This window comes from Rhincodon typus, chromosome 4 (assembly GCF_021869965.1).
Source record: "Rhincodon typus isolate 14 chromosome 4, sRhiTyp1.1, whole genome shotgun sequence".
In the NCBI taxonomy this organism is placed as follows: Eukaryota; Metazoa; Chordata; class Chondrichthyes; order Orectolobiformes; family Rhincodontidae; genus Rhincodon; species Rhincodon typus.
The window spans coordinates 86127247-86140154 of record NC_063335.1 but is presented as its reverse complement, the minus strand read 5'-3'; the positions used below and the strand labels follow the sequence as shown (position 1 = coordinate 86140154).

Here is a 12908-nt window from a genome sequence, read left to right as displayed (position 1 = left end):
GAATCTGGAATAGGGGACCAATGTTTTACAAAAAGACAGGGAGCATCAAGTTAAATCAGGGATGAGGTGAAATTTTCTCTCTCAGACGGTCTTGAGGTTTTGAACTCTACTTCCACCAACTTTTCGTAAATAGAATCCTTGAACATTTTTAAAGCAGAGATAGATAGATTCTTGTTAAACAAGGGAGTGAGAAGTTTTCAGTGATAGGCAGAAATGCAAAATGCAGTCACAGTCTTACTCACAGAGCAAGCTTGAAGGGCTAAATGGCATATCTCCAAACCTTGCTCATATGCTGGTTTTTGCACAAAAGCTATATCAGAGATATATTTTAGAAGGATTTTAAAGGTGAAGAAAGTGTGGGAGAGGTTTAAGGAATGAATTTCAGGGCTTAGGCCTTAGATGCCTGAAGACACAAATGGTGCATAAAAGGATTGCCAGGAGATCAAAAGGCTGGAGCCGAGGGAACACAGAACCTTGAGAATATGAGGCTGTAGGAGGTTGTAGAATTGGAGTTAGGTCATGAGGAATTTAAAGATAGGAACAAGAATTTTAAAATGGGGAAAGTTGAGAGAATGGGAGTCAGCAAAGCATAGTGATATCAATGAGGAGGACTTGGTGCAGGTTAGATATGGCCAACTCCAATTTTAGGTGAGCCCTGGGGTTAACAGTGTGTGAAGATGGGAGGCAAGCCGGAACTCAATGGAACAGTCAAGTCTAGAGATGAGAAATGCATTGATGGAACTCTGAGGAAAACATTGTGAGGTGGAAGAAGGAAGTCTTTGTGGTAGGGACGTTATGGATTTAAAAAACTAGCTTGGAATCAAATAGAACAGCTTGTATTAAGGGGTGGAAGGGTCTGAGCTCATACAGGGCTTGAAGCCAACAGTTTTGAATTTTCAAACATTTAACTTGAGAACATTGTGCGTAATCTATAAGTGGATGTCAAACAAGTAAGCCGACAAACATTGGCTTCAAATAGGTCAACAGCAGTGATGGAAGAACCACTATGTGGGAGATGAGGAACAGAACATTACTAAAGGTATGTTTCCCGGGAACCTCCAGAGAAAACCGTGTTAGCAGGAATAAAAGCCAGAGAAAAATACTACTAGCCACATTCAAATGCTCAACAGTTATGCTTTTACAGCTCAGCTAAACGGAAGCTTGACACAAAAAGGGCCATTCCGGAACTTTGCAACTCCAGTCAGAAGCCTTGCAAGAACAAGAATAATTACTTGTATTCCAATTATGCTTTAATTCCAAAAAAATGTACCAAAGCACTTTGCAAAATGCAATCAGGTAAAAGTTGAGACTGATCCAAGAGCTGAAGAATATGGTACAGTTAAGAGTGAAACCAACTGGTGAATTCCAGCAGAGGCAAGGTATTGAAGAAGAATACAATGGTTGACTATGTTGAAGGCTGCCAAAAGTCAAGAGGGGTAGTGCACTACAGGATTACAGGAGATTACAGGGAATCTACGGCACAGAAAAAGACAATTTGGTCCACCTGATCTATGCCTGCATTTATTTAAGTTTCCTTATACTAAAAACGATCTTTTCAAACCTACTATTCTATAACTTTCAACTTCTTTCCTGATGTACATGATGTCTTCAATGGTATTAATGAGAGACATTTCACTGCTGTGACTTGTGCAGAAACAGAATGGAAAGATTCAAATATATTTTAATGAAAATGGGAACAAATTTGAGAGATGACAATATGTTAAAATGCTTGAGAGGAAAGCAATGATGGAAATGGACAGCTTGTAATTTCATAGGGATAGAGTGTGGTATTTTTGAAGAGGGGTTGATGACTACAGTTTTGTAAATGGGTTGTGAGGGAAAGAGCTTACTTGGTGAGATGGAACTACTCATACCCCTCTCCAGCTAGTTCATGTGGAGAAATAGCTACAAAATGGTAACCTCAATTTCTAAGTCTCACTCTCTATGAATATGCAACAACAGAAAGTAGTTCCGCCCTTTGAGGTTGACACAAATGGTTATTTAAATACCAGCATAAATGACACAAAATATCTAAATACAATTAGAAGGTTAGGACGCTAAACAGGCCTTTGGGGATCAATACCAAAATAACATTTGACCACAGGCACGACTGTAAAATGATGAAATGCTTCACCATAAGTAACTTTTAGTACAGCTGAAAGAAAGGTACGTTTTGTTCAAGCTTTTCATTTTTCCCTCATCAGGAAAATTTGCAAGAAATACCAATGTCAGGGGGAAAACAACATTTATACCGTATGAGAGGAGTGTACTGATTGATTGGCAATTAGACACTGGTAGTGATGTTGCCATGAAGAATGCAGCAGCTGATGATTATTGAAAGTTAACTGCTAAGCTAGGCAGGTTCTGAGTGGATGGCTGTCATCTATTTTGCTGATTTGATGCTATGGATACATGTTCCTTCTGTTTGCAGAAAATAGAGCCCTGTGTATTAATACATGTACCTTCCAGTACACATCAAATGCGTCATATTACAAGCCTAACACTCAATCTTAAATTGGTTGCATAATTCTTAGCACACACAAGATTATTTAGCAAATGTTGTCAATTTGAAAAATCACATCCAATGTTGGACACTTGTGAGTTTTGCAAGTGCAGGCTGATTGAGTATGTTCAGTACCTTTTTTACCCAACAACACCCAAGTTCTGTATTACCAAATTAATATTTATAAGTGAAAGGTGAGAGGGACAGCCCTCAGGACTAACTGTGGCATCAAGGAGCCCTAGAAGAATTAGAGTCAATGGGAATCTCTTGGCTCGTTGGAGTCATTGGTACCCAGTTCTGATTAACTGTCCTATCAGTTTTGAAGCATTAACCCTGTTCTTTCTCCATAGGTGCTGGTAGACCTGCTGAGTTTTTATAGCATCTTCCTTTTTTATTTGCTGGTTGGAGACATACCTAGCACAAAAAAGAAATTGCTTATGATTAATAGAGGACAACTCCAGGACACTGCAACAGGGGTTCCTCAGGGTACAGTCCTAGGCGCAACCTTCAGTTGTTTCATCAGTATCTTGCCTACATGATACGATCAGAAATGGGAATGTTCTCTGATGATTACACCATAGTCAGCGCCACTGGCTGACAGACAGATGTACGCTGATCATACAATGTTCAGCACCATTCATTGATAGACTCCTCAAATAGTGAAGCAGTTCATATTCACATATAGCAAGATCAGGACATTGTGCAGGTCTGGGCTGACAAGTGACAAGTAACATTCACACAACAGAAATGCTTGGTGAAGACCATCTTAAACAAGAGCGAATCTAATAATTATACCTGGACGTTCAACAGATTACCATCACTGAGCCCATATCAACATCCTGAGGTTGACCAGTGACCAAAAACTGAACTAGCCACATAAGCAGGACAGAGGCGAGGAATTCTGCAGTGAGTAATTCACCTCTTGACTCCCCAGGCAAGCCCAACATCAAAAAGATACTAGTCAGGAGTGTGATGGAATACTCCCCACTCAGATGACTGAAACTCCAACAACCCTCAAGAAGCTTGATATCATTCAGGACAATGCAGCCAGCTTTACTGGCACTATTTCAAGGCTGAGTTTGCTATGAATGTCAACTCCAGGTGGCACAAAGAACAGACAAAAACTGATATCATTTCAAGTGACTGTAGGCACCTTCCTGTCTAAAGACAGCACTCCAGGATGAAAAATGAATTAGCAACAGAATAAAATGAGTTTATTTTATTATTTCCAAGCAGCATCCCTCTTTATCCCACTTCCCCTGTGGGAATCTCAATCCTCTCGTCACTAACAACATTCTGTTGCAGGCCTCCCTTACCTCCCACCACTCACATGGCAGATGGCTTCATCTCCCTGCCACCTCTGCAGGATCCCGTAGAAAGTATGGAATAAAGATGGATAAATAAATCGAAGCCATAAATAGATCAGCCATGGTCTAATTGAATGGTGAAGCAGATTTAAAATACCTTTCCATGTTTCTCTAGTTACAACTGATCTAATCATGAGGCCAGACAAGACGGAGCCAAAATCTTCTGCACTCAAGCCAAAACCAAGATGTCTCTAAGCTGCGTGAAATTAGTGAAGTGAGGCTACTTTCTATAGAGTTGCATTTCAGCATAAAAAGGAAGAAAAATCTGCTCTAAACCCACAAATAAAACTCTGTGCACGATACTGTACTCACATGTTTAATTGTGGAGGACCAGGTTTTAACTGTTTCACTGGAAAGCTGCTCTGGACAGTTGTTCTAACCGCCCTGCTCAAATAAATAAATAAAAGGAATCTTCAGAATGGAACAGTCATGAAATTTTCCTCTTTTATTGAGTATTTAAAACAGTCACCTGCATCACAAACCAAAAAAAAAGAAATATAGTTCATTAATATGCAACTTTTTAATGTCACACCAGGCCATTTTACACATTTGGTACAATTTTTTATTAATTACTCTCTACAAAAGTTTATCCTGGTAGAATGAAGGATGCACGAGGACATGCCAGGAACAGTGTTGAGCATTCTTAAAAACGAATAACACACAATGTTTGGCACACACAGTCCTAAGTAGCAAGTGATAGGACTAAGCAGTTTCACAACTACTGGATTAGACCTATGTTCTGAGACACTGCCATATCGAATAACAGTGGTGGACATTTAAACAATCCATTTAAGGGGAAAACTCTGCAAATATCCCATCCTCAATGATGGGGGAGCCCAACACATCATTGTAAAAGATAAGGCTGAGCATTTGCAACAATCTTGCAAATGGATGATCCATCTCAGCCTCCTCTAGGGATCTCCAGCATCACACGTTAGTCTTCAGCCAATGTGATTATTCACTCCACATGGTATCAAAAAAAAAGTTGAAGGCAATAGACAATTCAAAGGCTTTGGGTCCTGACAATATTCTGACAGTAGTGCTGAAGACCTGTGCTACAGAATTTTCCACACACTTAGCCAAGCTGTTCCAGTACAACTACATCACTAGCATCTACCCAACGTGAAAAATTGCCCAGGCATCTCCTGCACACAAATACAGGACAAATCCAACCTGCCCAATTACCACCCCATCAGGTTCACCTTGATCATTGATAAAGTGATAGAAAGGGTTATCAATGCCGTTACCAAGCAGCATTTGCTGAGTAATAACCTGAAATGAAAACAGAAAATGCTAGACAAACTCAACACATGGAAAATTGCATTGGCGTGACCAAATGCTTTGCCAACACCTCCACTCTGTCCATAAGAACCCCGACTCTCCAGTTGCTTGTTCCCATGCTAACATTTCTGTACTGGGTCCACTATAGAGTTCCAACAAAGCTTGATGCAAACTGGAGGAACAGCAACTCATTTTCCCCACAGAACTTTACAGCCTCAGGGCTCACAATTCAATTCAACAATGTCAGGAGCATGACTTTTGTCCTGCAGTTGATTGCAGTCAACATCCTCCTTGAATCAACACGAGACCTTTGCTCTCAGAACAGTGGATCAATGTCCTCTTTTTTTAAAAAAAATTCATGAGATGTGATCATTGCTGGCCAGGCCACCCATAAATGTCCAAAGTCAATTACACGGCTATCAGTCTGAAGTTGGCCAGAACAGGTAAGGATAACAGATTTCCTTCCCAAAAAGACATTAGTAAATTGCTAATTTGACAATCATTCCATGTTTGCCATTTGCCTAGCTTTTAATTCCAGATTTTACGGAATTCAAATTTCATCACCTGCCATGGAGGAATTCAAATCCATACCCAAGGAACATTAACCTACAGAATAAAAACTGAAAGAACTGTGGATGCCGTAAATCAGAAACAAAAACAGAAGTTGCTAGAAAAGCTCAGCAGGTCTGGCATCATCTGTGAAGAAAAATCAGAGTTGACTTTTCGGATCTAGTAACGTTTCCTCAGAACATCAGCATACATTCTGGATTACTAGCCTAGTGACAAATCTGTAATTCGCACCAATTTTACATTTCTCTCCCTCCTTTACCACCACTAGTGCGTTCTTTATCATTTGCTCAGGGTATTCTCACCATCCATCCCACTTGCTCCTCTGTCAATAGCGTATGAAAATACCATTTGAGGCTCTTTTCAGATCTGAACAGTAGTCATATTAGACTCAAAAAAATAGCTGTTTTGGTCTCCTGGCATTGCCAGGACTGATTTTTAGACATTTTAAATTCAAATTTCTAGCATCTGCAATATTTTGCTTTTATCTTAGCAATAATCTGTGCACTGACACTCAGTTTGGGTTCTGCCAGGGCTCTCAGTTCCTGACCTCATTACTCCTTGGCTGAAACATGGTCAAACATCTGAACTCCAGGAGGCAGTGTGAGTGACTGCCCTTGACGTCGAGGTCATATCTGACTGGGTGTGGCATAAAAACCGGCAACAAATCTAGAAACAATGCAAATCACTGGAAGGGTTGGATTCATTCAACATGAAGGATGATGATGTTCTTGCTGGAGATCAGTCACGTCTGCAAGAGTTCCTCAGGGCTGTCTCTTAGGCCCAATTATCTCCAGCTGTTTTATTAGTAGCATTCCCTCCAGCAGATGGTCAGAAGTGGGGGTGTTTGCCAATGATTCCACGATGTTCAGTACCATTTGCAACTCTTCAGATTGTGAAGGAGTACAAGTACAAATGCATCGATACCTAGACAGTATCTAGGCTTGGACCAATGAATATCAAGTAACATTCATACGACACAAGTGCCTGGCAATGACTATCTCCTACAAGTGAGAATCAATCCAGTGTCCCTATCATTCAATGGCATTTCCATTGCTGAACTCCCATCTACCAACATCTGACAGGTGTGTGATGAATTACTCCCACTTACATGGATGAGTACAGCTCCAAAAATATCATATGGACTGCAGCACCTAAAAAAGGCAGCTCACCACCGCCTCAAGGGCAACTAGGGATGGGCAATAAATGCAGGCCCAGCCAGTAAAGCAAACATCTTGCAAATGAATTTAAGAAAATGTTTGTGTCTCCTTGACTAAGCTACTATAAACTCCATCTCTTCCCAAAATGTAACAGGTAGCAGTCAAAGACTTAATTCATGGCTATTTGTTTCTTCTCACATCTTTTAAGAATGTGATCTGTATCAAAAGTCTTACAACATGATCACAAATGCTGGTCTACCCAGTTTAGTTAAAAAAAAGTTTAATTCATAAAGAATGCATTATAAAAGAGACATCCGATCTTACCATCTATTGTACACCAGTATGGCCATAGTTGTTGTCGGAGGCAGGCTGCACAGATCGAGATCAACGTGCTTTACACCTGGAGGAACCTTGCTGACACAGAGCAACTCGTTCAGAAGCATATTCAGCACTGGCACAGTCAAACTGGTGGAAGATAAATACACGACTATTAAAATGCCACTGGTTTCTAAAAAGTTGAGCGATGCCTTTCAAAGCAATTTTAATTTAAAAAAACACTTCTGATGTTTAAAAAGGTCTCATGACGCAAAGAATGTTTTAAAATTACCTTTTTTCCAGCAACTCTAAATCCCACTTCAAGTGTGCAGCTACCTTGAGTGCAAGGAGTTTCAATGTGCGGTTCCTTTTGTTATCAGTTGGTGGATGCACTTGGTTTTGCTCATTTACAGACGGTTTGGAGGCCTGCTCCAAAAATTGGTTTATCAGCTGAATTGGCGATGGATCTGTTTCAGCAAAAATAATGTTGTCTTTTAAACATAGAAATAATGCAATTATTGACACATTAAATGTTTGTAGGTTAAAAATTAATGAATTTACGTACAGCCATGAGGACGTTTTTATATTTAAAGAGAACGCAATCCATTAGATAACTTCCAGATTTGACTACAACTTTGCCCTTTGATCTGAAATGCTGGAGGAAATTTCACAGGGATATCATTAAAAATGGCTGCAATTTCACTAACTGTAACCACTGCCACATACTCAAATCATTTTTTAAAATCTCCTGTTTCTCGACAACAATGCGCAAAAGAGATTTTCTTTTATTTGACCCACACGGAACAATCAAACTTTTCATGAGCTACTCCCTGGTTTCCCAGTAAGGGAGAAATCTTCCATCTGGTACTGCCACAAAAAAAAATTATTAAAAGCTGCTCGCAGCCTGATCAGCTGATGGTGTGCATTAGTGCTCTAATGCCTTATGTCTGCATATACAATGTTTGGGGATGCACAATCTCCTTTTCAGCCCAAGAAGGAAGTACCTAACGTAACCTTAAGCTTTTGACACAGATCATCTAATTTATACAGACTACCTACTTCCACATCCAAACTATTGCCACACTTTTGCTCCAATTCAACTATCTGTTGCTGAAGTTCTCTTTCATCCATGTCTTTATTACCGCCAGCCTAGAATATTTTAATGTTTTCTTGGTCAAACATCTGTAGCTTTATACCTTGATGTAAACCACAATTTTGCAGTCTGCTAGATCATCTTTACCTATAATCTTATTCAATAGGGACCTGCTCCAGCATCTCTAAAATCCCTCCAGCACTAAGTCATATCACCCACACCCTGAAGCCTGGCAAATCTCTCCACCTTTTCATCTTTCTTTCCTCCTCCCAACCCCTCCTTAGCAGTTTATGATCACAGGTACTAACATCTCCTTTTGCTTGGTGTTTACTTTATTCTGAGTATGCTTCTATGATACAACCTGGGATATATTTTCTATATTAACAGGGGCAATAAGTGAAAGCTGTTATAATAATGCTACATTTATAACAGAATTGCTTATGTAATAAAGTCTAGGGTTTTGAGTAATATGCTTTATGGTTCAAAGTAGGTTCCAAGGCATAAAACAAAAAAAAACCCTGTTACTTTAGTTTCTACATATCTATCTTCCCCCAAACTCTTGAAATGAGACAAAAACTCAGGAATAAGCTGCTTTGTTTAATATCAGCAAATCCCTTTTACTTTAGTTTTCATATGAAGCGACTACATGGGGCACCTGAAAAACGCATTTTAATATGCTTTAGACCTGCCTCCAAATTGGCGCAATTATAGGAGTCAGCACTGCACATTAAATGAAGTACAACATTTGCTCTTAAAGGCATACTGCATTACCAGCTGTACGAAAAATCTCTCAGTCCTTTTCACTTCCTCTCAAAACTGCTCAGTTATGCTGATTCTGCAAACGCAAGCAGCCTTGCAATACCTTGTCTGAAATCCATTTTGCGTGCTTGACACTGGACAATATCAGTGTACATAAGTCATGGATGGTACAATTCAAAACCCACCCTCAACCTGGCTTCTGAATACAATCACAATCCAGCAGACAATACTGGACCAGAATGCAGATTCAGAAATCCTGGCTGAAAATTATATTCTTCACTATAGCATGCAAGGTGCCTTACAGACCAAGTGCACTAATCCTAATGGAGATCCAGTTTTGATCAATAGGCCTAGTAAAAAGTCTGTCATTTTCTAATTTGTACGGCTTAATACTACACAGATAGCATCTTTACGTAAAAAATATTATGTTACTTGATAATGTCTATAGTGGGAGAATCTTACGTATTTGAGCACTGAATTTCATTAAGCTGATGATTCGGACTTGTTGACTCACAATACGGGCCCTGCATATCTCACTTAAGAAGCAACATATTGCAAACTCTGAACATAGTTTTAAGAGCCTACAGGCACCAATAATAGTGATACTAACTTCAGTTTACAATTTCATTTATGATACTTGAAAATTTTAGAATCATTGTAGGTTGAATGTTTTCTGCCAGGAAATCAACAGCTTGTAGGATTTTTTTTCCAAAATCTCTGAAAATATTGAACTGAAAGATGACAGTTTGTCTTGCATGTTTTCATTTTTGTAATAAATTACTGCTAAGCAGCTCAGATGTTGGGCTTCCTGTTTTACTTACTAAAAAAGACACAATGACAGTCACATTATTAACAGTATGACTGCTGTAACAGGAATTTACAACTAACATAAGAACACTGTTTTTTGAAAGTACGCGGTGTAAGCTGCCTAGCTGAATCTCTGAGGGACAAAGTTGAACAAACCTGGAAAAGACTTCTGCAAATGTTTTTCAAGCAGTCCTTCATCTAATAAGAACTCAAACCAAATTGTCTGAGGTGGAGTGCAAGGTCGACTAGAGGTCACCGCCTCACGGTCTGCTGCTTCTGCACTCATTCTGCTCCAGTGCTACTCCTGAAAATTAAAGAAGATTAAAACTGAGGCAAAATGTAAAACTTCTCCCTACTATCAGGCCAATAAAAGTTGTTTCCCTTTTATGATTGTCCATCATTGAAAACTGTAGCAGTTAGTGTGTAGGTTATTGAGTCTCCAAACCAGGTCCCCACATGCACATTTCCTCCAGAGCTAGACCCTCTCAATTTTGAAGTGAACCTCCAGATATTCATGGTTTATTTCGTAAAACTGCCAACTAGAGAGAAAAGTTTCTTTGGAGGTGGTTTATCTTTGCCGGATATTGTTTTATTTAAGTAGAGAATGAGGCTGACCTTTTTAAACTGTGTTGCAACCAACTGACTCATCACTGCAAGTACTTGTTACATTTCACGAAGCTTGAAATTTAGGTTGAGATTGGGTTTTTGCTGAACATGCTGAGTAGATGAGCATGCAGCAGCATTTTAAAACATTAATTCTTGAGATGTGGATGTCATTGGCTAAGTCAGAATTTATTGCCCATCCCTACTTGCCTGGAGGTGGTGGTGGTGAGCTGCTTTCTTGGATCACTAACAGTCCTTCAGATGTGAGGACATCCAAAGTACTATTAGGAAGGGAAATCTATCACTTGGACTCCGTGATAGTGAAGGAATGGTGATATAGTTCCAAGTCAGGAAGGTGCACGATGAGGAAGGAAACTTGCAGTGGCGATGCTCCATGCATCTACTGCCCTTGTCCTTCCACCTGGTAAAGGTCACAATTTTAACAAGTGCACAGTCTGCTTCAGTGTCTGAGGAGTTATGATGTTTGCTGAACATTGTGCAATCATCACAGAGTATGCCCATTTTGGGCATTACGATGGAACCTCTGGATGGATAAGACAGCTGAAGATGTTTGGGCCTCGCATATTACCTTGAGAAACTCCTGTAGTGATGTCCTGGGTCTGAGATGATTGACATCCAACAACCACAACAGCCTTCCTTTGTGCTAAGTATGACTTCAGCCTACCCACACTTTGCCCACTTTGCTAGGGTTACTTACTGCTACTCTTGGTCAAATGTAGCTTTGATGTCAAGGGATATCACTCTCACCTCACCTCTGCAGTTTAGCTGTTTTGTCCATGTTTAAAACAAGACTGTAATGAGGTCAGGAGCTGAATGATCATTGTGGAATTCGAACTGAATGCCAGTGATAAGGTTATTACTTGTAAGTGCTACTTGACTGTATCGTCAATTGCCCCTTCCAAAATTTTATTGATGCTCAAAAGTAGACTGATAGGGCAGTATTAGTCTTGCCCTCATTTGTGTGCGCAGGACATACCTGGACAATTTTCCACATTGCTGGATAGTTTCAACACTGGCATCTATACAGAAACAGCTTGGCTAGGGGTATAGCTAGTCTTAGGACACAAGGCTTCAGCACTATTGCTGGAATGCTGTCAGACCCGATGGCCTTTCCAGTGCCTTCGGTTGTCTCTTGCTATCATATGAGTAAATCATATTGGCTGAAAACTGGCGTGTATGATGCTGGGGACCTCAGAAGGAGGCCAAGATGGATCATTCACTTGGCACTTCTGGCTGGAGATGGATGCAAATACTTCAGCTTTGTCTTTTATGATGAGCCGGGCTTCCCCAACATTGAAGATTGGGATACTTGTGGAGCCCTGACTTCCTGTTAGTTGTTTAATTGTTCACCACCACTCATGACTAGATATCACAGCACTGCAGGCCTTAGATGAGACCTGTTGATTGTAGGATCAACCACAGACAATTGCAGTTTAGCACATGGAGGATGGAGAGGGTATCAGACTAGTTATGGAGACAAGAATGCCTAACTTTTGCATTTACCTGGGCCAGAAGAGTCTGCAACTTCTTGAAGATAAAGAAAATATCAAAGTGATGGCACCCTTCCTATCCCTGAACATTACCCATATGACCTTATTGGATGAACTCAAAGTGAACTCTCAGTACAGCTGTGATATTCTTCATAATCAGTAATGCAAATGCCCCGCCTCTTTTACACCCCTCTCTATCACGCCTCAAACATCTAAATCCCAGAATGTTAAGCTGCCAGTCTTGTCCCTCTCTCAATCAAGTCTCTGCAAAGCAGCTTTTATAACCAGCTGCAATTATGTTACAGGTATTGGTCACCAACAAAGTTAAGAGTGAACTACTGGACACTGCTACAAGTAAAAACCCGAAAGAAAAATTATTAGAGTTAAAAATGCATTTAATTACTTTGAACAATTTTATTCACGCTCAAAATAGAGAAACTTCACAAATAAAAAACTATCCGATCAATGTGTAAAAGTGATCAATAGTGTGGAAATGGTTGGAAGCAGGAGACAGTTGGCAGCATGTAAAGTGATGAAAACCAATTGGGTACTGTGGAATCAGTATGCCTATTTTATTCACCCGCCTTTATCTATTGGCCATCACAAATTGCTTCAATTCATGAAATATAAATAGAAAATGCTGGAAATACTTTGTAGGTCTGACAACATCTGTGGACAGAGAAACAGTTAACATTTCATGTTAAAAACTCTTTATGGCCAGACTTGCTGATTACCCGCAGCATTTTCTGCGTTTGTTTCAGATTTCCAATTCACTTTTATGCTCCATCTCATGACCTGATTTCAATCTGATGAAATTAGGTAGTATTGATCCAGTTGCTGAAGGGAAACACATTAGGACAACAACGTGCATTTATACAGCACTTGAACATATGAAAATACCTTCAAAACATGGCTTCATAAGTAAGAAAAAAATATTAGCAC

General features: G+C 39.8%; 1 protein-coding gene across 7 annotated transcripts in view; it reads right to left on the bottom strand.

Moving 5' to 3' along the window:
• The window catches only part of ints8 (integrator complex subunit 8), a 76114-nt gene that overhangs the window by 54243 nt on the left and 8963 nt on the right, over window positions 1-12908 (bottom strand). For all 7 annotated transcript variants that reach the window (XR_007261907.1, XR_007261908.1, XR_007261910.1 and 4 more), the window contains 4 exons: window positions 10009-10156; window positions 7486-7660; window positions 7203-7343; window positions 4183-4254 (listed from right to left, as the gene is read on the bottom strand). Coding sequence is in view for 4 of the 7 variants with exons in the window: in XM_048595594.1 (XP_048451551.1) it covers window positions 4183-4254; window positions 7203-7343; window positions 7486-7660; window positions 10009-10138 (518 nt within the window). In the remaining 3 variants the exon portion in view is untranslated. The remainder of the gene's footprint in view (window positions 1-4182; window positions 4255-7202; window positions 7344-7485; window positions 7661-10008; window positions 10157-12908) is intronic.